The following is a 27,966-nucleotide window of genomic DNA, read 5'->3' on the forward strand; positions in this document are numbered from 1 at the left end:
GTTACCTAAACCTGAATGCAGGGGGCACATACTTTGCCCGGGGCAGACGTTTAATTAAATTATTTTTATTTGACGAACAAAACATGGTAAGAAATGCTGGAAATAAAGTTCTCATACCTTCCCGGGACTCGTAAGGGGATATATATATCAATTGTATTGTGGCGGCCATTGTTACAATAATATCTCAACATCTGAAGATACATGAGAAAAATCAGTTTACTGTTATATTGTTGCACAAATAATAGCGCAATGCAGTGCCTACATAATACTGCCATGCAGTGCCCACATAATACTGCCATGCAGTGTCCACACAGTAGTTTTCTACTGTACCTAAATATTATATCACTATACAGTAAAAGATAATGTATACAGTAATAAGCTGTGCCTACATAATACTGCTATACAGTGTCTACATAATACTGCTATACAGTGTCTACATAATACTGCCATACAGTGTCTACATAATACTGCCATACAGTGCCTACATAATACTGCCATACAGTACCTACATAATACTGCCATACAGTGCCTACATAGCACTGCTGTACAGTGTCTACATAATACTGCCGTACAGTACCTACATAATACTGCCATAGAGTGCCTACATAATACTGCCATACAGTGACTACATAATACTGCCATACAGTGTCTACATAATATTGCCATACAGTACCTACATAATACTGCCATACAGTGTCTACATAATACTGCCATACAGTGCCTACATAATACTGCCATACAGTGTCTACATAATACTGCCATACAGTGCCTACATAATACTCCCATACAGTGTCTACATAATACTGCCCTACAGTGCCAACATAATACTGCCCTACAGTGCCTTACATAATAGTGTCATACAGTGCCTACATAATACTGCCATACAGTACCTACATAATACTGCCCTACAGTGCCTACATAATACTGCCATACAGTGCCTACATAATACTGCCCTACAGTGCCTACATAATACTGCCATACAGTGCCTACTTAATACTTCCATACAGTCCCTACACAATACTGCCATACAGTGCCTACATAATACTGCCCTACAGTGCCTACATAATACTGCCCTACAGTGCCTACTTAATACTGCCATACAGTGTCTACATAATGTTGCCATACGGTGCCTACATAATACTGCTATGCAGTGTCTACTTAATACTTCCATACAGTGTCTACATAATACTGCCATACAGTGTCTACATAATACTGCCATACAGTGTCTACATAATGCTGCCATACAGTGCCTACTTAATACTGCCATACAGTGCCTACATAACACTGCCATACAGTGCCTACTTAATACTGCCATACAGTGCCTACATAACACTGCCATACAGTGCCTACTTAATACTGCCATACAGTGTCTACATAATACTGCCATACAGTGTCTACATAATACTGCCATACAGTGCCTACTTAATACTGCCATACAGTGCCTACATAACACTGCCATACAGTGCCTACTTAATACTGCCATACAGTGTCTACATAGTACTGCCATACAGTGCCTGCTTAATACTTCCATACAGTGTCTACATAATACTGCCATACAGTGCCTGCTTAATACTTCCATACAGTGCCTACATAATACTGCCATACAGTGCCTACTTAATACTGCCATACAGTGTCTACATAATACTGCCATTCAGTGTCTACATAATACTGCCATACAGTGCCTGCTTAATACTTCCATACAGTGTCTACATAATACTGCCATAGAGTGCCTACTTAATACTGCCATACAGTGTCTACATAATACTGCCATACAGTGCCTACATAATACTGCCATACAGTACCTACATAATACTGCCATACAGTGCCTACATAATACTGCCCTACAGTGCCTACAAAATACTGCCATACAGTGCCTACATAATACTGCTATACAGTGCCTACTTAATACTGCCATACAGTGCCTTTTTAATATTGCTATACAGTGGCTACTTAATACTGCCATACAGTGTCTACATAATACTGCCATACAGTGTCTACATAATACTGCTATACAGTGCCTACTTAATACTTCCATACAGTGTCTACATAATACTGCCATACAGTGTCTACATGATACTGCCATACAGTGTCTACATAATACTGCCATGCAGTGCCTACATAATACTGCCATACAGTGCCTACATAATACTGCCATACAGTGCCTACATAATACTGCCATACAGTGTCTACATAATACTGCCATACAGTGCCTACATAATACTCCCATACAGTGTCTACATAATACTGCCATACAGTGCCTACTTAATACTGCCATACAGTGCCTACATAATACTGCCTTACAGTGCCTACATAATACTGCCATACAGTGCCTACATAATACTGCCATACAGTGTCTACATAATATTGCCATACAGTGCCTACATAATACTGCCATAGAGTGCCTACATAATACTGCCATACAGTGTCTACATAATACTGCCATACAGTACCTACATAATACTGCCATACAGTGTCTACATAATACTGCCATAGAGTGCCTACATAATACTGCCATACAGTGCCTACATAATGCTGCCCTACAGTGCCTACATAATACTGTCATACAGTGCCTACATAATGCTACCATACAATACCTACATAATACTGCCATACATTGCCTACATAATACTGCCATACAGTGTCTACTTAATACTGCTATACAGTGCCTACATAATGCTGCCATACAGTGTATACATAATACTCCCATACAGTGCCTACATATTGCTGCCATACTGTGTCTACATAATACTGCCCTACAGTGCCAACATAATACTGCCCTACAGTGCCTACATAATACTGCCATACAGTGCCTACATAATACTGCCCTACAGTGCCTACATAATACTGCCATACAGTGCCTACTTAATACTTCCATACAGTCCCTACACAATACTGCCATACAGTGTCTACATAATGCTGCCATACGGTGCCTACATAATACTGCTATGCAGTGTCTACTTAATACTTCCATACAGTGTCTACATAATACTGCCATACAGTCCCTACTTAATACTGCCATACAGTGTCTACATAATACTGCCATACAGTCCCTACTTAATACTGCCATACAGTGCCTACATAACACTGCCATACAGTGCCTACTTAATACTGCCATACAGTGTCTACATAATACTGCCATTCAGTGTCTACATAATACTGCCATACAGTGCCTGCTTAATACTTCCATACAGTGTCTACATAATACTGCCATAGAGTGCCTACTTAATACTGCCATACAGTGTCTACATAATACTGCCATGCAGTGCCTACATAATACTGCCATACAGTGCCTACTTAATACTTCCATACAGTCCCTATACAATACTGCCATACAGTGCCTACTTAATACTGCCATACAGTGCCTACATAATACTGCCATACAGTGCCTACATAATACTGCCATACAGTGCCTACTTAATACTTTCAAACAGTCCCTACACAATACTGCCATAGAGTGCCTACTTAATACTGCCATACAGTGCCTACATAACACTGCCATACAGTGCCTACATAATACTGCCATACAGTGTCTACATAATACTGCCAAACAGTGCCTACATAATACTGCCATACAGTGTCTACATAATACTGCCATACAGTGCCTACATAATACTGCCATACAGTGTCTACATAATACTGCCAAACAGTGCCTACATAATACTGCCATACAGTGTCTACATAATACTGCCATACAGTGCCTACATAATACTGCTATACAGTGCCTACTTAATACTCCCATACAGTGTCTACATAATACTGCCATACAGTGTCTACATGATACTGCCATACAGTGTCTACATAATACTGCCATGCAGTGTCTACATAATACTGCCATACAGTGTCTACATAATACTGCCATACAGTGCCTACATAATACTCCCATACAGTGCCTACATAATACTGCCATACAGTGCCTACATAATACTGCCATACAGTGCCTACATAATACTCCCATACAGTGCCTACTTAATACTGCCATACAGTCCCTACACAATACTGCCATACAGTGCCTACATAATACTGCCCTACAGTGCCTACATAATACTGCCCTACAGTGCCTACTTAATACTGCCATACAGTGTCTACATAATGTTGCCATACGGTGCCTACATAATACTGCTATGCAGTGTCTACTTAATACTTCCATACAGTGTCTACATAATACTGCCATACAGTGTCTACATAATACTGCCATACAGTGTCTACATAATGCTGCCATACAGTGCCTACTTAATACTGCCATACAGTGCCTACATAACACTGCCATACAGTGCCTACTTAATACTGCCATACAGTGCCTACATAACACTGCCATACAGTGCCTACTTAATACTGCCATACAGTGTCTACATAATACTGCCATACAGTGTCTACATAATACTGCCATACAGTGCCTACTTAATACTGCCATACAGTGCCTACATAACACTGCCATACAGTGCCTACTTAATACTGCCATACAGTGTCTACATAGTACTGCCATACAGTGCCTGCTTAATACTTCCATACAGTGTCTACATAATACTGCCATACAGTGCCTGCTTAATACTTCCATACAGTGCCTACATAATACTGCCATACAGTGCCTACTTAATACTGCCATACAGTGTCTACATAATACTGCCATTCAGTGTCTACATAATACTGCCATACAGTGCCTGCTTAATACTTCCATACAGTGTCTACATAATACTGCCATAGAGTGCCTACTTAATACTGCCATACAGTGTCTACATAATACTGCCATACAGTGCCTACATAATACTGCCATACAGTACCTACATAATACTGCCATACAGTGCCTACATAATACTGCCCTACAGTGCCTACAAAATACTGCCATACAGTGCCTACATAATACTGCTATACAGTGCCTACTTAATACTGCCATACAGTGCCTTTTTAATATTGCTATACAGTGGCTACTTAATACTGCCATACAGTGTCTACATAATACTGCCATACAGTGTCTACATAATACTGCTATACAGTGCCTACTTAATACTTCCATACAGTGTCTACATAATACTGCCATACAGTGTCTACATGATACTGCCATACAGTGTCTACATAATACTGCCATGCAGTGCCTACATAATACTGCCATACAGTGCCTACATAATACTGCCATACAGTGCCTACATAATACTGCCATACAGTGTCTACATAATACTGCCATACAGTGCCTACATAATACTCCCATACAGTGTCTACATAATACTGCCATACAGTGCCTACTTAATACTGCCATACAGTGCCTACATAATACTGCCTTACAGTGCCTACATAATACTGCCATACAGTGCCTACATAATACTGCCATACAGTGTCTACATAATATTGCCATACAGTGCCTACATAATACTGCCATAGAGTGCCTACATAATACTGCCATACAGTGTCTACATAATACTGCCATACAGTACCTACATAATACTGCCATACAGTGTCTACATAATACTGCCATAGAGTGCCTACATAATACTGCCATACAGTGCCTACATAATGCTGCCCTACAGTGCCTACATAATACTGTCATACAGTGCCTACATAATGCTACCATACAATACCTACATAATACTGCCATACATTGCCTACATAATACTGCCATACAGTGTCTACTTAATACTGCTATACAGTGCCTACATAATGCTGCCATACAGTGTATACATAATACTCCCATACAGTGCCTACATATTGCTGCCATACAGTGTCTACATAATACTGCCCTACAGTGCCAACATAATACTGCCCTACAGTGCCTACATAATACTGCCATACAGTGCCTACATAATACTGCCCTACAGTGCCTACATAATACTGCCATACAGTGCCTACTTAATACTTCCATACAGTCCCTACACAATACTGCCATACAGTGTCTACATAATGCTGCCATACGGTGCCTACATAATACTGCTATGCAGTGTCTACTTAATACTTCCATACAGTGTCTACATAATACTGCCATACAGTCCCTACTTAATACTGCCATACAGTGTCTACATAATACTGCCATACAGTCCCTACTTAATACTGCCATACAGTGCCTACATAACACTGCCATACAGTGCCTACTTAATACTGCCATACAGTGTCTACATAATACTGCCATTCAGTGTCTACATAATACTGCCATACAGTGCCTGCTTAATACTTCCATACAGTGTCTACATAATACTGCCATAGAGTGCCTACTTAATACTGCCATACAGTGTCTACATAATACTGCCATGCAGTGCCTACATAATACTGCCATACAGTGCCTACTTAATACTTCCATACAGTCCCTATACAATACTGCCATACAGTGCCTACTTAATACTGCCATACAGTGCCTACATAATACTGCCATACAGTGCCTACATAATACTGCCATACAGTGCCTACTTAATACTTTCAAACAGTCCCTACACAATACTGCCATAGAGTGCCTACTTAATACTGCCATACAGTGCCTACATAACACTGCCATACAGTGCCTACATAATACTGCCATACAGTGTCTACATAATACTGCCAAACAGTGCCTACATAATACTGCCATACAGTGTCTACATAATACTGCCATACAGTGCCTACATAATACTGCCATACAGTGTCTACATAATACTGCCAAACAGTGCCTACATAATACTGCCATACAGTGTCTACATAATACTGCCATACAGTGCCTACATAATACTGCTATACAGTGCCTACTTAATACTCCCATACAGTGTCTACATAATACTGCCATACAGTGTCTACATGATACTGCCATACAGTGTCTACATAATACTGCCATGCAGTGTCTACATAATACTGCCATACAGTGTCTACATAATACTGCCATACAGTGCCTACATAATACTCCCATACAGTGCCTACATAATACTGCCATACAGTGCCTACATAATACTGCCATACAGTGCCTACATAATACTCCCATACAGTGCCTACTTAATACTGCCATACAGTGCCTACATAATACTGCCATACAGTGCCTACATAATACTGCTATACAGTGCCTACTTGATACTGCCATACAGTGCCTACATAACACTGCAATACAGTGCCTTTTTAATACTGCTATACAGTGCCTACTTAATACTGCCATACAGTGTCTACATAATACTGCCATACAGTGTCTACATAATACTGCTATACAGTGCCTACTTAATACTCCCATACAGTGTCTACATAATACTGCCATACAGTGTCTACATGATACTGCCATACAGTGTCTACATAATACTGCCATACAGTGTCTACATGATACTGCCATACAGTGTCTACATAATACTGCCATGCAGTGTCTACATAATTCTGCCATACAGTGTCTACATAATACTGCCATACAGTGCCTACATAATACTCCCATACAGTGCCTACATAATACTGCCATACAGTGTCTACATAATACTGCCATACAGTACCTACATAATACTGCCATACAGTACCTACATAATACTGCCATACAGTGTCTACATAATACTGCCATAGAGTGCCTACATAATACTGCCATACAGTGCCTACATAATACTGCCATACAGTGTCTACATAATACTGCCATAGAGTGCCTTCATAATACTGCCATACATTGCCTACATAATACTGCCATACAGTGCCTACATAATACTGACATGCAGTGCCTACAAAATGCTGCCATACAGTGCCTACATAATACTGCCATACAGTGCCTACATAATGCTACCATACAGTACCTACATAATACTCCAATACAGTGCCTACATAATACTGCCATACAGTGTCTACATAATACTGCTATACAGTGCCTACATAATGCTGCCGTACAGTGTCTACATAATACTCCCATACAGTGCCTACATAATACTGCCATACAGTGCCTACATAATGCTGCCATACAGTGTCTACATAATACTGCCATACAGTGTCTACATAATACTGCCATACAGTGCCTACATAATGCTGCCATACAGTGCCTACATAATACTGCCATACAGTGCCTACATAATACTGCCATACAGTGCCTACATAATGCTGCCATACAGTGTCTACATAATACTGCCATACAGTGTCTACATAATGCTGCCATACAGTGCCTACATAATACTGCCATACAGTGCCTACATAATGCTACCATACAGTACCTACATAATACTGCCATACAGTGCCTACATAATACTGCCATACAGTGTCTACATAATACTGCTATACAGTGCCTACATAATGCTGCCGTACAGTGTCTACATAATACTCCCATACAGTGCCTACATAATACTGCCATACAGTGCCTACATAATGCTGCCATACAGTGTCTACATAATACTGCCATACAGTGTCTACATAATACTGCCATACAGTGCCTACATAATGCTGCCATACAGTGCCTACATAATACTGCCATACAGTGTCTACATAATGCTGCCATACAGTACCTACATAATGCTGCCATACAGTGCCTACATAATACTGCCATACAGTGCCTACTTAATACTGCCATACAGTGCCTACATAATGCTGCCATACAGTGCCTACTTAATACTGTCAAATAGTGGCAAAATAATACATCACAATACAGCACCAGATATGAGCTAAAACCTGAGTCTACATAATACTGCCATACTGTGCCAAAATAATATACGTGCTTTCAAAGGAAAGGGTGGGCACTTGTGTTGCCCGTGGTGCTGGCGGAGGTGCAGAATATGGCGTAAGAAAAGAATCCCGGCACTCAGGATTTATCTCCTGCAATGTAGTAAGTGTTTCTTCACACAGTGAATATAACAACAAATGATGCGTTTCGGGCAAAGCTGCGAATAAGGTTTTGGCTGAAACGCGTCATTTCTTATTGTATTCACTGTGTGAATAAACACTTACTACATTGTAGGAGATAAATCCTGAGTGCCGGGATTCTTTTCTTACGCCATATTCTGCACCTCCGCGAGCACCACGGGCAACACAAGTGCCCACCCTTTCCTTTGAAAGCACGTATATTATTTTGGCACTGTATGACAGTATTATGTAGACTCAAAATAATCTACCGCTATACCGCAAAACATAGCAGTTCTCGTATCCTACAATGCCTACATAATAATGCCGAAACAGCGGTCACTTCACAGGCCTAAAGCATTTACTGTTACCACCATAGAGACCCTACATAATGCCGCCATATAGTGCCCAAATGATACAGCACACAGAGCCTGAACCATATCACAGCGGCAGCACGAGGAGTTTCCTGATTATAGATGTCAGATTCATCCTGTATATGATGCCAACCACCATCTATAGAGGTCTTCCTATATGCTGGCAGTGCCCAGTTGCTACGTAGAAAGTCATTAGATGAGCGGATCACTGTAACCATGGCGATGTGCCAGGGAGTATGTGGGTCACCGGCAGCTCTGGCTGGGATAGAGGCATCGGGGGCATCTGACATTGTGTGTAATACGTATAAGGTTATCTAATAAAATGTCACCGGTGCTGAGAGGAGACCAAGCTGGCACTTATATGGGCATTCATAAGAGATGTATATGGGCACTTATATGGGCATTTATAAGGTGATGTATATGGGCACTTATATGGGCATTTATAAGGGATGTATATGGGCACTTATATGGGCATTTATAAGGTGATGTATATGGGCATTTATAAGAGATGTATATGGGCACTTATATGGGCATTTATAAGGTGATGTATATGGGCACTTATATGGGCATTTATAAGGGATGTATATGGGCACTTATATGGGCATTTATAAGGGATGTATATGGGCACTTATATGGGCATTTATAAGGGATGTATATGGGCACTTATATGGGCATTTATAAAGGGATGTATATGGGCACTAATATGGGCATTTATAAGGGATGTATATGGGCACTTATATGGGCATTTATAAGGGGATTTATATGGGCACTTATATGGGCATTTATAAGGGATGTATATGGGCACTTATATGGGCATTTATAAGGTGATGTATATGGGCACTTATATGGGCATTTATAAGGGATGTATATGGGCACTTATATGGGCATTTATAAGGGGATGTATATGGGCACTTATATGGGCATTTATAAGGGATGTATATGGGCACTTATATGGGCATTTATAAGGGGATTTATATGGGCACTTATATGGGCATTTATAAGGGTATTTATTTGGGCATTTCCATGGGCATTTCCATTGGCATTTATATGGGTACTAATATGGGCATTTATAAGGGGATGTATGTGGGCACTTTTATGGGCATTTATAAGGGGCTGTATATGGGAACTTATATAGGCATTTATAAGATGATGTATATGGGCACTTATATGGGCATTTATAAGGGGCTGTATATGGGCACTTATATAGGCATTTATAAGGGGATGTATATGGGCACTCATATAGGCATTTATAAGGGAATTTATATGGGCATTTACATGGGCATTTCTATTGGCATTTATATGGGTACTTATATGGGCATTTATGAGGGGATGTTTATGAGCACTTATATGGGCATTTATAAGGGGATTTATATGGGCACTTATATGGGCATTTATAAGGGGATGTATATGGGCACTTATATAGGCATTTATAAGGGGATGTATATGGGCACTTATATAGGCATTTATAAGGGGATGTATATGGGCACTTATATGGGCATTTATAAGGGAATTTATATGGACACTTATATAGGCATTTATAAGGGGATTTATATGGGCATTTTTAAGGGGATTTATATGGGCACTTACATTGGCATTTTTAAGGGGATTTATATGAGCACTTATATGGGCATTTACAAGGGGATTTATAGGGGCACTTATATGTGCATTTACATGGGCATTCTATTGGCATTTATAAAGGGATTTATATGAGTACTTATATGGGCACCTTCTTGGTCTAAGGGCCCCCAAATAAGATATGTATGGCAAGGGAAGCCACATTGATTGCAGTATGTTTGTTGCCCATGTGGCACTGCTGCCGTCCATTACCAGGTGGCATCCATTAAAATCAATGAATGTCTCTTCTGTGCGTTGGTTACAATTGGCAAGTTGTGTGCAGAGTGGTAATTCACCCAACTGGACCCTCTCTGCCACCAACCCTAACAATGATTTCTGTACTGCAGTATTTTCCCAACCAGGGTGCCTCCAGCTGTTGCAAAACTACAACTCCCAGCATGCCCGGACTGCCAACGCCTGTCCGGGCATGCTGGGAGTTGTAGTTTTGCAACAGCTGGAGGCACCCTGGTTGGGAAACACTGCTCTACTGTTTTTGTAAACATGCATGTCTACTTTCAAGCCACCACTCACACAGCTGCATCTCGTCACAGTGTATCAGTGTGGGTAAGAGCTATCATTCAGGAGTCCAAGACAGGAGAAAAGTTTGTGCTACTGCTATGAAGGAAATCCTACACTGATACATTGTAGCAAATACTCAGGTCAGGATGGGGATTTTAAGGATTTTAAATAATGTTCCATTCACTGACTTCAAGCAGAGATGCAAAAAAAAAAAAAAAAAAAAAAAAAAGAATCAATCTATTAAAAATAGGCAAAATGTACAAACCAGCTCTCACCTATTGGCAAACTTTATTGACTGTGAGTAAGGTGAGTGGGGACCAAAACACGTCGTATCCGACACAGATCCGACATGTTTCGGTTGACATTGACCTTAATCATAGTCTACGATTAAGATTAATGGCGACCGAAACATGTCGGATCCATGTCTGTCCGAGCTGTGGGGAGTGGGGACCAAAACACGTCCTATCCGACACAGATCCGACATGTTTCGGTTGACATTGACCTTAATCATAGTCTACGATTAAGATTAATGGCGACTGAAACATGTCGGATCCATGTCTGTCCGAGCTGTGGGGAGTGGGGACCAAAACACGTCATATCCGACACAGATCCGACATGTTTCGGTTGACATTGACCTTAATCATAGTCTACGATTAAGATTATTGGCGACCGAAACATGTCGGATCCATGTCTGTCCGAGCTGTGGGGACTCTGAATCAATAAAGACACAAGTTCTATGGAAATCGATCCTGCTGGAAACCTTTTTCTATTTCTAATCTATTAGAAAATTACAGGACACGATAATCCTTTACACAGCACTAGATGGGCCGTCTCCCAGCAGGCACCGAGTCACGTCAGGGGTTTAGACTTTACAACGAGCGGCTGGTGCGGCCCTTGTACCTGTATCTTGTGATAACACAAGGGCACTGACCTACATGATAATACAGAGATAACATTCCCAGCATGCACTGCATGAGTCGGTAATACTGATAATATCCATCCGCACAGCCTCCCTACCAGATTACATTCCTTTATAAATACCATATTTATATTATACAGTAGTATCACTGAACACGACTATACCGAGGACATGATGCTGCCCCCACCATGATCACTGTAGGGATGGTATTGGGCAGGTGAAGGGCAGTGCCTGGTTTCCCCCAGACATGATGCTGCCCCCACCATGATCACTGTAGGAATGGTATTAGGCAGGTGATGGGCAGTACCTGGTTTCCTCCAGACATGATGCTGCCCCCACCATGATCACTGTAGGGATGGTATTGGGCAGTTGATGGGCAGTACCTGGTTTCCTCCAGACATGATGCTGCCCCCACCATGATCACTGTAGGGATGGTATTGGGCAGTTGATGGGCAGTACCTGGTTTTCCCCAGACATGATGCTGCCCCCACCATGATCACTGTAGGAATGGTATTAGGCAGGTGATGGGCAGTGCCTGGTTTCCTCCAGACATGATGCTGCCCCCACCATGATCACTGTAGGGATGGTATTGGGCAGTTGATGGGCAGTACCTGGTTTTCCCCAGACATGATGCTGCCCCCACCATGATCACTGTAGGGATGGTATTGGGGCAGGTGATGGGCAGTGCCTGGTTTCCCCCAGACACGATGCTGCCCCCACCATGATCACTGTAGGGATGGTATTGGGCAGGTGATGGGCAGTACCTGGTTTCCTCCAGACATGATGCTGCCCCCACCATGATCACTGTAGGGATGGTATTGGGCAGGTGATGGGCAGTGCCTGGTTTCCCCCAGACATGATGCTGCCCCCACCATGATCACTGTGGGGATGGTATTGGGCAGGTGATGGGCAGTGCCTGGTTTCCCCCAGACATGATGCTGCCCCCACCATGATTACTGTAGGGATGGTATTGGGCAGGTGATGGGCAGTGCCTGGTTTTCCCCAGACATGATGCTGTCCCCACCATGATCACTGTAGGGATGGTATTGGGCAGTTGATGGGCAGTACCTGGTTTTCCCCAGACATGATGCTGCCCCCACCATGATCACTGTAGGGATGGTATTGGGGCAAGTGATGGGCAGTGCCTGGTTTCCCCCAGACACGATGCTGCCCCCACCATGATCACTGTAGGGATGGTATTGGGCAGGTGATGGGCAGTGCCTGGTTTCCCCCAGACATGATGCTGCCCCCACCATGATCACGGTAGGGATGGTATTGGGCAGGTAATGGGCAGTGCCTGGTTTCCCCCAGACATGATGCTGCCCCCACCATGATCACTGTAGGGATGGTATTGGGCAGGTGATGGGCAGTGCCTGGTTTCCTCCAGACATGATGCTGCCCCCACCATGATCACTGTAGGGATGGTATTGGGCAGGTGATGCACAGTACCTGGTTTCCCCCAGATATGATGCTGCCCCCACCATGATCACTGTAGGGATGGTATTGGGCAGGTAATGGGCAGTGCCTGGTTTCCCCCAGATATGATGCTGCCCCCACCATGATCACTGTAGGGATGGTATTAGGCAGGTGATGGGCAGTACCTGGTTTCCTCCAGACATGATGCTGCCTCCACCATGATCACTGTAGGGATGGTATTGGGCAGGTGATGGGTAGTGCCTGGTTTCCCCCAGACATGATGCTGCCTCCACCATGATCACTGTAGGGATGGTATTGGGCAGGGGATGGGCTGTGCCGGGTTTCTCCCAGACATGATGCTGCCCCCACCATGATCACTGTAGGGATATTATTGGGCAGGTGATGGGCAGTGCCTGGTTCCCTCCAGACATGATGCTGCCCCCACCATGATCACTGTAGGGATGGTATTGGGCAGGTGATGGGCAGTGCCTGGTTTCCTCCAGACATGATGCGGCCCCCACCATGATCACTGTAGGGATGGTATTGGGCAGGTGATGGGCAGTGCCTGGTTCCCTCCAGACATGATGCGGCCCCCACCATGATCACTGTAGGGATGGTATTGGGCAGGTGATGGGCAGTACCTGGTTTCCTCCAGACATGATGCTGCCCCCACCATGATCACTGTAGGGATGGTATTGGGCAGGTGATGAGCAGTGCCTGGTTTCCCCCAGACATGATGCTGCCCCCCACCATGATCACTGTAGGGATGGTATTGAGCAGGTGATGGGCAGTGCCTGGTTCCCTCCAGACATGATGCTTAGAACTGAGGCCATAAAGTTCAAACTTGGATCCATCAGAGCAGAGAATCTTGTTCCTCACAGTCTGATCCTTTAGATGTTTTTGTGTTAACTCCATGCGTCTTTTTGTGTTATTACTCAGGAGATGTCCACAAAGGAAGAGTCCTGGTTTTTCCGATCTTCATCCATGTAAGAATTATGGAGGCCACTGAGCTCTTAGGAACTTTCAGAGCAAGAGAAATGTTTGTCCCCTTCTCCGGATCTGTGCCTCCACACAATCCTGTCTACGAGCTCTACAAGCAGTTCTTTCCTCCTCATGGCTTGGTGTTTGCTCTGATATACATTGTCAGCTATGAGACCTTACATAGACAGGACTGCGTCTTATTCAAATCAGTTGAGAAATGGGAGGACCAGGAGCTAAATTACACTTGTTATAGCAAAGGATCTGAATACTTATGTCCAGGTGAAATTTTATTTTTTTCCTTTTTTTAATCAATTAGAAAAAATGTCTAAAATTTTATTTTCACTTTGTTACTATGAGATATTGGGGGACATTTATCATAGTCTGTACCCTATTTTTGTGCGTAAAATTGTCCCTAAGAAGTTGCAGCTGGTGATGAGCGGCATTGGCCATATTCGAATTCGCGATATTTCGCCAATATATAGACGAATATTTGTCCCATATTGGCTAATTTCGCGTATTTGTTATATTTGCATATTAGCATATTCGCGTATTCGATGAAGAAAACAGTGAGGGGGGGAGGGGGGGCAACTTTACTATTGGTTGCTGGGATGTTGTTGATAACCTCTGACAAGTCTATTTGCATCATTCTAATTGGCCCACAAGTGAAAAGAAGGAATATGCGGAAAAAAGCAAATATTAGTAATTTCAAATATATAGCGAATATATTCGCAATATTTGCGAATTTGCGATATTCGCGATAAAAATTAGAAACACTAGTTGCAGGAAGCTGTGCTGGGACGTTTTTGAGACTTTTTATATAGACCCATTGTTACCTACCCCCGCATATGTGTGTACTGTAGAAGTTTTTTTGTAGTAGCCATTGATTTATCATTTTGGACTTATAGGGGTACTCCACTGGCCAGTGTTCAGAAGAAAATGTATCGAACGCTGTTTTCGCGCTGCGGCGTCGGCCTCGCTCCTCGTGATGTCACAAGGGGTCCGGCCCACCCCCGCAGCGTGAAAACAGCATTCGGAACATTTACTTCCGAACGCTGGCGAGTGGAGTACCCCTTTAATTAAAAAGGCGCAAATTTATGCGCAATGGACGACATGTACGCCACATTAAGTCTCATACCACACAATAGTTCCTGTCATGAAATAGGGGGAAATTTATCAAAACCCGTCCAGAGGAAAAGTTTCTGAGTTGCCCATAGCAACCAATCAGATCGCTGCTTTCCTTTTTAACAAGGCCTCTGCAAAATGAAAGAAGCGATCTGATTGGTTGCTATGGGCATCTGGGCAACTTTTTCTCCTGGACAGGTTTTGATAAATCTCCCCCCATAGTTCCTGCACACAATTTATGAAAGGCCCTGAGACTTTATGATAAATTAACCCCTGCCGTGTCAAATACCCCGCAAGAAAAACGGCAAAAAAAAACAAAAAAAAAACTCTGTACATCACTCACCATGATAGATCCCCCACTGAAAGCAGAATGATGGGGGGACTTGATTTTATTTTTTTCAATTTAACAAGGAGCAACATAACTAAATGTGAAAAAGGTGAAAGGGTCTGAAAACTTTCTGAATGCATTATATACGTCACATTTCCCCGTATTCCTATATCACTGCGGCGAGGAGTCTCCGGCCCCGCGGCTGTGCGCTGTTCACACTGAGGGGCAGTGACAGGATCCATAAATATAACTGCTGTGTGTGTAATTCCATGATACTAATATTACTTGTTTACGGCAGCGAGATCTAGTGATGTATGAATTATGGCCGTCTGCCTGCAGGGGGCGGAGCTTGTCACTACACCACGGGGCCGATACACATAGTACTGTGCACCCCTGCTGCTGCTGCCAAGACATGATGGGAGTTGTAGTTTATCATCAGCCTGAGAGTAGGGTTGCAACCTTTCTTGCAAAAAAAAATACCGGTCATGCTAATTTGCATGATTAATTATATATGCGTGACATCACAGGATACACATATGCGGGGGAAACTTTGTCCTATTCTGACCCCTATAACTTTTTTATTTCTCCTTATACGGGGCCTGTATGAGGGTCATTTTTTGCGCCCCGATCTGTAGTTAAATTAAATTTGGGAGTTGCAGTTAGATACTAACTAGTGATGAGCGGCATTGCCCATATTCGAATTTGCGATATTTCGCGAATATATAGATGAATATTCGTCCTATATTCGCAAATTTCGCATCTTCGTTATATTCGCATATTCACGTATTCGAGGAAGAAAACAGTGAGGGGGTGGGCAACTTTACTACTGGTTGCTAGGGATGTTGTAGGCTGGCTTAATACTTGTAGGCTGGCTTAATACTTGTAGGCTGGCCCAATACTTGTAGGCTGGCTTAATACTTGTAGGCTGGCCCAATACTTGTAGGCTGGCTTAATACTTGTAGGCTGGCCCAATACTTGTAGGCTGGCTTAATCCTTGTAGGCGGGCTTAATCCTTGTAGGCTGGCTCAATACTTGTAGGCTGGCTCAATACTTATAGGCTGGCTCAATACTTGTAGGCTGTCTTAATCCTTGTAGGCTGGCTCAATACTTGTAGGCTGGCTCAATACTTATAGGCTGGCTCAATACTTGTAGGCTGGCTCAATACTTGTAGGCTGGCTTAGTACTTACAGGCTGGCTCAATACTTATAGGCTGGCTCAATACTTGTAGGCTGGCTTAATACTTGTAGGCTGGCTTAATCCTTGTAGACTAGCTTAATCCTTGTAGGCTGGCCCAATATTGTAGGCTGTCTTAATCCTTGTAGGCTGGCCCAATATTGTAACATGGCTTAATCCTTGTAGGCTGGCTCAATACTTGTAGGCTGGCTCAATACTTGTAGGCTGGCTTAATCCTTGTAGGCTGGCCCAATATTGTAGGCTGGCTTAATCCTTGTAGGCTGGCTCAATACTTGTAGGCTGGCTCAATACTTGTAGGCTGGCTTAATGCTTGTAGGCTGGCTTAGTACTTGTAGGCTGGCTCAATACTTGTAGGCTGGCTTAATACTTGTAGGCTGGCTTAATACTTGTAGACTGGCTCAATACTTGTAGGCTGGCTTAATACTTATAGGCTGGCTTAGTACTTGTAGGCTGGCTCAATACTTGTAGGCTGGCTTAATACTTGTAGGCTGTCTTAATACTTGTAGGCTGTCTTAATACTTGTAGGCTGGCTCAATACCTGTAGGCTGGCTTAATCATTGTAGGCTGGCTTAATCCTTGTAGGCTGGCCCAATATTGTAGGCTGGCTTAATCCTTGTAGGCTGGCCCAATACTTGTAGGCTGGCTTAATACTTGTAGGCTGTCTCAATACTTGTAGGCTGTCTCAATACTTGTAGGCTGTCTTAATCCTTGTAGGCTGGCTTAATACTTGTAGGCTGGCCCAATATTGTAGGCTGGCTTAATACTTGTAGGCTGGCTTAATACTTGTAGGCTGTCTCAATACTTGTAGGCTGGCTCAATACTTGTAGGCTGTCTCAATACTTGTAGGCTGGCTTAATACTTGTAGGCTGTCTCAATACTTGTAGGCTGGCTCAATACTTGTAGGCTGGCTCAATACTTGTAGGCTGGCTTAATCCTTGCAGGCTTTCCCACCAGCTCACCAAAACTGCCCAACAACAATTTGCCAACAGCGGCCATCTGTCAGCACTGCCCTATAGATAGGCAGATAGGCGCCTGGTCCTCTCTCTCTCTCTCTCTCTCTCTCTCTCTCTCTCTCTCTCTCTACATATATATATATATATATATATATATATATATATAAAAAATAACTTTGATCCAACGTTATATATTTCCCGAAAAGGTACAGTTTTCTCAGTTTTGACCCAGGTTTAGGTGAGGATTCTGTTACTGGAGCCTATAGAATGGTTTACAGGGCAACAGACAATGCATGGTAATTTCCTTCCAGGGGATGATGAGCGGGCGCTTATAATGGAGGCCCCCAATATAAGGACTCACCAGAATATCTCACACAGATGCATCATATGGTCTATGATAACTCAGATTAATCCAGATTATGTTATAAATCTACAGCCGCGTTATCTAATGATCAGAATAATCTGGAGCCGGGTTATATATGTCCAGGGACGACAGGGATCTGCCATTTTAGGGAAGCAGTCATTTTGTGTTAGCCATTCTGATATTCTCATATCTCATCTATCTATCTATCTATCTATCTATCTATCTATCTATCTACCTATTTATATCTATCTATATCTATCTATCTATATCTATCTATCTCATATCTATCTATATCTATCTATCTCATATCTATCTATCTCATATCTATCTATACCTATCTATATCTATCTATCTCATATCTATCTATCTATCTATCTATCTATCTATCTATCTACCTACCGTATCTATCTATCTCATATCTATCTATATCTATCTATCTATCTATCTATCTATCTATCTCATATCTATCTCATATCTATCTCATATCTATCTATCTATCTCATATCTACTTATCTATCTATCTATCTCTCTCTCATATCTATCTATCTATCTCATATCTATCTATCTATCTATCTATCTATCTCATATTTATCTATCTATCTCATATCTATCTATCTTATATCTATCTATCTATCTATTTCATATCTATCTATCTATCTCATATATATTTATATACTTACACCGGCATAAATTACAGAAATTTGTAGTGACAACAAGCGACAGGACTTTGGGGTCAAGGACATAAGTACACGGCCGAACAGACAAACCAGCGTGTCAGACATTTTTAGAAAATTCCCCCTTCTTCCCATCTAATTGTAATAACGTTATTACACTACAGGACACTGGTATTAGTATTTGGCTGCAGACGCGGCCTCAGTTTTCTATATGATGTCACGTGATATTACATAAGATCGCTGGCACTGTTATTTTGTTTGATATGGAATCATATGGACGGATTGTATCTAATGTAATACAAAATAATTAAACAGAACGTCCTTCAAAGTGAAATGATATAATATGGTACAATATGATAGAATAGAATTTGATATATAATTAATAACATTTTGGTACAGTCGGGTAACCTTCCGATTCTCTGAGACGTGCGGGTCACTCACCATTTCTCCATGGCAGCTTTGAGTTCCGTGCAGGGGTTCTCTGCCGGCGCCGCGTTGACTTCCTCTACGGTCGCCGCTGATTGTTCGGCTGGAGCGTCGGACATGTTGGCTGCTGGATGTTGTCAGTGCACAGAGATGGGAAACACCACACGACTGTACTTTTAGGAGCTCTGTCTGCGTGACTGGCCTAACTCCCCCTTCGATCCCTATCTATGTCTGCTAGGCAGTGGACTGAGAGAATTTTGTCACAGTGACAGGAGGTAGAGCGGGGCTGGCCCATCATCGGGGAGGGGTGAGAAGAGGACAGAGGTCTGGGAGGGGAGACGGGCTCCTACCAACTTGGGTGTCGTCAACTCACAAAACCAAATGGTTTGAAGCAAGTGTAATGATCGTGGGGGTTGTGTTGGTGCAGTCAGTGTAAGATAGTAGTCAACTTATAGTGCACGCCGATAAAGACACCGATCCTGGGCCCTTGCCAGAGGGGAAGACAAGGTCTGTGGGGGGCTCCTCTTCTTTCGGATGAGGGTTTGCGATAGACCCGCATCCTCGTGCACTTTTTTGTCTGACACGTTTGCACTTTTTTTTGGCAGTTGGGCAGGTGAAGTGTACTAATAAAACATGTCCTCCATAACTTCCTTATACTAATATCTGACAAAAGCCATGCAAAACGGAAAGTTTTCTCATGTGACATGTGCAAAAGCCATCCGTAGGGTTTAAGGAAGTCGTATGATGAAGGGGTAAGAATACTCGAGGAAATGAGAATTATCATGGTGTGAAGACCCTTTTATACAGTCATCATTCGTAGGAACCCTCATATCTTGCAATCAGCCTCCAAATGAGAGATCGCATGCTCATTGGCTAATCAAATTTTTTCACGCTCAATAAAATCATTATCAGCTGCCCGTCGCCCTGTGAAGGACCACGTGAACGATCCAGAGATTACACAATTATTGGAGCTCAGTTAAAGGGGTACTACGCCCCTAGACATCTTATCCCCTATCCAAAGGACCCCCGCAATCTCGGCTGCAGCACCCCAGACATCCGGTGCACGAAGTTAACTTTTTGCTCTGTGCTGGATGACTGGCGATACGGGGCTAGTGACGTCACGGTCACGCCCCGCTTGTCACAACCACGCCCCCTCAATGCAAGCCTATGTGAGGGTTCGCGACTGCAACATGACCAGGAGGCATTGTCATTGAGCCAATCTCTTACCACCATGACTTAATGGGCACCATTCTTGGACCCAATCAGGGTGTCCTTCACATGGTGAGGTATGTCTTACCAATTACAGGATCATCAGAGATATATAGCCCCAACACATAAGCTATCCACAAACCAAAAGATATTTTCAGACTTTAAAGGGGTACTCCAGCTTTCTGAACATTTTGTTCAGAACGCTCTAAGCCGGAGGCCGTGATTGTGATGCCACGGCCACACCTCCTCGTGATTTCATGCCACGCCCCCTCCATTCATGTCTATAGGAGGGGGCGTGTCGGTCAAGACGCCCCCTCCCATAGATATGAATGGAGGGGGCGTGGCATGACATCACGAGGGGTGTGAGGCCGTAACGTCAGGACCACTGCTGCAGTTCTAATCAACGCCGGGTGCTGCGGGAGATCGTGGGGGGGGGGGGGGGGGGCAGCAGCGGGAACCCCGCAATCAGACATCTTATCCCCTATCATTTTGATAGGGGATAAGATGTCTAGCAGCAGAGTACCCCTTTATGGACACCCTGTACAGTGCCAACCTAACTCCAGGGCAGGAGGCCATGTAGTATCTGTGAGTATCGGAGTTTGTAGTAGATGCAGAGGGTCTTGTTTTATGGGTTCGTCTCATCTCTGTTCCAGCATGACTGCCCCCCCCCCCCCCCCCCCAGTGCACAAAGCAAGGTCCATAAAGACATGGACGGGGTGTCTGGGCTGGAAGAACTTGACGGCCTGAATCTCAACCCCATACAGCATCTTTGTGATGAACTAGAATGGAGATTGTGGGCCGGGTCCTCACCAGTGTCTGACCTCACAAATGCTCTTCTGGATGAGTGGGGAAAAAATACCCACAGATACCTCCAAAATCATAAAGAAAGTCTTTCCAGAAGAGTGGAAGCTCATATACCTGCAAAGGGGGGAGATTCATCAAAACTTGTTGAGAGGAAAAGTTGCTGAGTTGCCCATAGCAACCAATCAGATCGCTTCTTTCATTTTTGAAAAGGCCTGTGTAAAATGAAAGAAGCTATTTGGTTGCTATGGGCAACTCAGCAACTTTTCGTCTCCACAGGTTTTGATAAATCTCCCCCATATTAATGCCCATAGATATAGAATGGGACATCCTAAAAGCACCCGGAGGTGTCCCAATTCTGTTCCCCATATAGTGTTTGTGCTGACAATCCCAGTTTTAGTCTTTTTACAAAGTTACCAGCAGAAAAAAAAAGGTTTCTCTAGGCCCAACCTCAGCAATTCTCAGTGAACCTTTAGAGTCCATTGACCTGTGAGGACATTTCTGGTTGGGTGGTAACTCGTGTATGACGGGGGGAGGTGGGGGACGCAGGTAGGACGGACTGGATAAATCAGTAACAGTACGTAGGCCGCAGCTAGTAATGTCACTCATTTTTTAAGATGCACAGACCTTCCGAATTCTGTATCTCACTTTAGTTTTCTTGCCATTATCACTAATTGAGTTGTATTGACTTCTATAGACGCCAAAGTATGAGGAGACGTTATCTACTCCCTCCCTAATGTCACCATTGAACCTCCCAGCATTTCTTGTTAAAGGGGTACTCCGCCCCTAGACATCCTATCCCCTATCCAAAGGATAGGGGATAAGATGTCAGATCGCCGGGGTTCCGCTGCTGGGGACCCCTGGGATGGCTGCTGCAGCACCCCGCTATCATTACTGCGCAGAGCGAGATCGCTCTGCACGTAATGACGGGCAATACAGGGGCCGGAGCATCTTTACGTCACGGCTCCGCCCCTCGTGACGTCACGGCCCGCCCCCGTCAATACAAGTCTATGGGAGGGGGCGTGGTGGACGTCACGCCCCCTGCCATAGACTTGCATTAAGGGGACGGGCCGTGATGTCATGAGGGGCGGAGCCATGACATCACGCTGCTGGGGACCCCGGGGATCGCCCGTCATTACGCACAGAGCGAACTCGCTCTGCGCAGTAATGATAGCGGGGTGCCGCAGCGGCGGGACCGCGGCGATCTAACATCTTATCCCCTATCCTTTGGATAGGGGATAAGATGCCAGGGGCGGAGTACCCCTTTAAGAAAAGCAATAAATCCTTTGTAGGTAGGTAGGGAGGTCTTTTGCAGGCAGGTAGATAGGTAGTGCAGGTAGGTAGTGGGGGTAGGTAGATAGAGTAGGCATGTAGGTAGGCAGGCAGGTAGGTAGGTAATTAGGTAGGTATGTAGGTAGGCAAGCAGGTAAGTAGGTAATTAGGTAGGTATGTAGGTAGGCAGGTAGGTAGATAGTGACGGTAGGTAGGTAGTGCAGGTAGGTAGTGGGGGTAGGTAGATAGAGTAGGCATGCAGGTAGGTAGGCAGGCAGGCAGGTAGGTAATTAGGTAAGTATGTAGGTAGGCAGGTAGGTAGAAAGTATAGGGATGTAGATAGGCAGGCAGCTAGGTAGGTAGTGTAGGAAGGTTATCCTCCCTCTTCCCTAAATAAAAATCTCACTCCCTTTCCTTTCTGCTCACACACTGACACCAGGGCCTCCTCTTCGTCAGGACTGCTCCACAGCTCTGCGCAACGCTCTGCTTACCCTGCAGGCCATGTGTGATGACGACATCTCATCGCGCGCAAGCATTCAGGGTGAGCAGAGCGACGCCTGTGTACAATACTGGGGCAGGGATTCGTGTTCCCTGCTCCTGTACAGTACAGAATGGTGATGGGTAAATGGTACACACTGCCACTTATTTTAACCTCTTGTAATCCGAATTCCCTGCCAGTGGCTGAGGATTCAGAATTTTCAGCCGTCACGGCTGGCGCCCTAAGGCAGCTGCCTTAGCTGCCTTATGGTAGCGTTGGACCTGACGCTAATGGACTACACATTCTGCTGCACGGTGTAATTTTTGAGACTAAAACATCTGCGGCGGAAATTTCGATTCTGGCCTCCGCAAAAAGAAAAGACTCCGGAATCCGCTTGGAAATGCATTGCCATCTATGGAGATAATGGTCTTAGCGTGGAAACTTACATAGTTACATAGTTACATAGTTAGTACGGTCGAAAAAAGACATATGTCCATCAAGTTCAACCAGGGAATTAAGGGGTAGGGGTGTGTCGCGATATTGGGGAAGGGATGGGATTTTATATTTCTTCATAAGCATTAATGTTATTTTGTTCCATGAATGTATCTAATCCTGTTTTAAAGCTGTTAATTGTTCCTGCTGTGACCAGTTCCTGAGGTAGACCATTCCATAAATTCACAGTTCTCACGGTAAAGAAGGCGTGTCGCCCCTTGAGACTAAACTTTTTCTTCTCCAGACGGAGGGAGTGCCCCCTCGTCCTTTGGGGGGGGGGGGGGTTTAACCTGGAACATGTATGAACTTAGTCTAAGGGCCAGTTTAAGATTTAGGTTAAACCCCCGCCACCCCCCCCCCCCCATAAAAAAAAAAATCCTGCTGGATTCTTTTCGCTTACTATCTGCAGAGGCCATGATCCTAAATATTGTGTGCCATGCTTTTCTAATGCGTACCTTACTTGACTTTATTATCAGTGCTAAAAAATCTTCCTATGTCCCTGTGACAACACTTACTGTCCATGTTCCTCTTAGTGGTGTTGTAGTATTTGCATTTTGTTTTGTTTTTCGTTCAGTATTTTTTTTTTACTGTTGCGCAAAAAATTTGCTGGCAAAATTCACCCCTTTACCTTTGGGCTCAGTGGGGGAGATTTATCAAAACCCGTCCAGAGGAAAAGTCACCCAGTTGGCCATAGCAACCAATCAGATCACTACTTTCATTTTTAAATGGGCACTCCCTTGCCTCAGCGTTTGGAACATTTTGTTCAGAACGCTTGGAGCGGGCATGGCGTGACATCACGAGGGGCGTGGCCGTGACATCGCAACCCCTGCCGCCCGCACCCAGCGTTCTAAACTAACGCCGGGTGCTGTACGGAGATCACGGGGGTCCCAGCTGTGGGACCCCCGTGATCAGACATCTTATCCCCTATCCTTTGGATACAGGATAAGATGTCTAGGGGCGGAGTACCCCTTTAACAAGGCCTCTGCAAAATGAAAGAAGCGATCTGATTGGTTGCTATGGGCAACTGGGCAACGTTTCCTTTGCACAGGTTTCGATAAATCTCCCCCCCCCCAGTGTGTATAAACTTTGCCTGGTTAGAGAAGGAGTACAGAGGGGCAAAATTTTTGCGCAACTTAAAAAAAATGAAATAAAATTGTGCGGAAATTATATAGCTTAAATACACGCCCCCTAGAGGATAATATTACACAATATGGCGAACAGAGCGAAAACTTTAAATTTGTTAGCTAAAACATTAGGTGCAAACCAAATAGAGCAACGTTTTCCAAACAGTGTGTCTCCAGCTGTTGCAAAACTACAACTCCCAGCATGCCCGGACAGCCAACGGCTGTCCGGGCATGCTGAGAGTTGTAGTTTTGCAACAGCTGGAGACACACTGTTTGGAAAGCACGGAAATACAGCAACAGTTATCAGATTTTTGTGCAGATTATTTGCAAAATCTGCTTGTTATGTCTATCTCTATATAATATATATATATATATATATCTACACATACACACACACACACACATATATATATATATATATATATATATATATATCCCCCCAACCTGGGAGGTAAGTTATGTGGATGTTGACTTGAATGATTTTGCTTTCTCCCCTCATTCGTGTTCCACAAGCTCCAGACCTGTCGCACTATGCTGGGAGTTGTAGTTCTGCAACAGCTGAAGAGCCACAGAACAGATTGTACAGCATGTTAATATCGCCCCCTACTGGCTTCAATACGGTACAATAGGCTCAACTAGACTTAATTAAATGTTATTTTTGCTTCAGTAAAAAGGAAAAACACAAAAAATGTATTTAAATAGATTTTCATATATATATTTTATATTCATGATTTTTACCACCAGTATCTACAATACAGACATTTATATGAAGATCAGCAGTGAAAGAGACATCTCCCAAGATCCTTCTGTTGGGTTGGCCAAAAGTTGTACCCAGGATTTTATTGCACGTTGTAGATGTGGTCTCCAAACTGTGGACCTCCAGATGCTGGCTGTCCAGGCATGCTTGGAGTTGTAGTTTTGCAACATCTGGAGGTCCATAGTTTGGAGACCACCCGCCCCTTGCACATTGTAGAAAAGTTGTCTCCAAACTGTGGACCTCCAGATGTTGTAAAACTACAACTCCCAGCATGCCTGAACAGCCTGGTTTCTGTCCGGGCATGCTGGGAGTTGTAGTTTTGCAACATCTGAAGGTCCATATTTTGAAGACCCCCACCATAGATTATACATTTCTGCATGGAAATCATAACTTTAATTCTTCTATAAAACTGGGTTGTAAACTATATGGCAAACATGTGATAGGGGGCGCTCCTATTCCTTTGCGTTTAGCTGGAGGTTCTCCCGATCTTCAGCCAACAGCTTTAGGAAACCAATATGGAGCAACAAAATGTCAAAGGCGGCTTACGAGTGCAGGTTTCCCCCATTCTGGATTGGTGGGTTGCAATGGAGACCCCATTATGAATTTTTCTCTAGAGAACACTCTGCTCTATTGATGCCCATGGGGCCATTTTAGGAGTCACCATCCCATCATGTCTTCATACATGCATTGGGAGAAGATCAAGCGGTTAAAGGGGTACTCTGCTGGAAAACATTTTTTTTTTTATTTTTTTTAAATCAACTGGTTCCAGAAAGTTAAACAGATTTGTAAATTACTTCTATAAAAACATCTTAATCCTTCCAGTACTTATCAGCTGCTGTATGCTCCAGAGGAAGTTCTTTTCTTTTTGAATTTCCTTTCTCTCTGACCACAGTGCTCTCTGCTGACACCTCTTTCCATGTCCGGAACTGTCCGGAGTAGGATAGGTTTGCTATGGGGATTTGCTCCTACTCTGGACAGTTCCTGACATGGACAGAGGTGTCAGCAGAGAGCACTGTGGCCAGACAGAAAGGAAAGTCAAAAAGAATCGAACTTACTGTGGAGTATACAGCAGCTGATAAGTACTGGAAGGATTAGGATTTTTTAATAGAAATAATTTACAGATCTGTTTAACTTTCTGGTACCAGTTGATAAAAAAAAAAAAAAAAAAAAAAAAAACTTTTCCGGTGGTGTACCCCATTAAGTCATAATGTGAGTATCTTGCACTGTCAAAGATGAAAGTTTTCAGACTGATATATTTAGGTGACCGTAGAGGCCGTGAGACCGTTCAGAGTCTACCACCCGACACTTGGCCCACATTGATAGGAACCAGTCTCTCCTGTGCAGGTGGCAGCTCCGGGCTTTGGTTCTGAATGAAGAGTTGCCCATCGTCAGACAAGGAGCATTGGACGTCTTCAGGATTCACACCCTCCGGGAGCTCGAATTCTCTCCTGAAATCCCGGAATTCGTGGTGGCAGCCGCCATTCTCAGTCTCCGTCTTCTTGTCACGTTTTCCGGTGACAATCAATTGCCTGCCTTCCGTCTTCACTGTCAGCTCTTCAGGAGTAAAAGGGCTCACATCCATGGTCAGCTCGTACTTCTCCACACTCGGTTTGGCCAACGGCGGAGAGTGGTTGACCGTGGACAATGAATACCTGTTGAAGGACGGACTCCTCCGTATGCCCATGTCTAGAGGAGGCAATGCGTGAGGGACCTGGTGGAGCTGCTGCTGCATCCTCCTCTCTAATTCAGTCCTCATATTCATCATGTCTTCATCCAGCTGTCTGGCGAGGAGGTCCACATCTGGTTCTGGTGCCAGCGTAGGACTTCTATAGGGACCATAGGAGTATCGGAATTGCCTGTAAGGATACATCTTGTTTTTCTCAGGTTGAGTTGGTAGCAGGAGGTCCCAATGTGATCTCTCGATCCTTAGTTCTGCAGGAGGTCCCGGTGTGATCTCTAGATCCTCAGTAATGCAGAACACCCGGTGTGATCTCTAGATCCTCAGTAATGCAGGACACCCGGTGTGATCTCTAGATCCTCAGTTCTTCAGGACACCCGGTGTGATCTCTAGATCCTCAGTTCTGAAGGATGTCCCGGCGCTGGCATCTTATATATCGGCTTAAAAGTCTTAATTAATATGTGTCAGAAGAAGGAATGACAGGTTCTCATTAATAATTTAAGATACAATGAGGTCATTGTCCCAATTACATAGACCA

The 27,966-nt window shown here is 43.7% G+C and overlaps 1 protein-coding gene and 1 long non-coding RNA gene across 2 annotated transcripts in view; both read right to left on the reverse strand.

The window, feature by feature from the left end:
- LOC130294518 (uncharacterized) overlaps positions 1-21,063 on the reverse strand; it is a 32,923-nt gene extending 11,860 nt beyond the window's left edge. The window contains exon 1 of the long non-coding RNA XR_008848527.1: positions 19,633-21,063. This is a non-coding gene — a long non-coding RNA (uncharacterized LOC130294518). The remainder of the gene's footprint in view (positions 1-19,632) is intronic.
- A 5,972-nt stretch (positions 21,064-27,035) lies between these two features.
- Positions 27,036-27,620, reverse strand: LOC130293295 (heat shock protein 30C-like). The gene has a single exon (XM_056541799.1). The coding sequence runs from the start codon at positions 27,618-27,620 to the stop codon at positions 27,036-27,038; it is 585 nt and encodes a 194-aa protein (XP_056397774.1).
- Positions 27,621-27,966: the final 346 nt, after the last annotated feature.

This window comes from Hyla sarda, chromosome 10 (genome assembly GCF_029499605.1).
Source record: "Hyla sarda isolate aHylSar1 chromosome 10, aHylSar1.hap1, whole genome shotgun sequence".
Lineage (NCBI taxonomy): Eukaryota > Metazoa > Chordata > Amphibia > Anura > Hylidae > Hyla > Hyla sarda.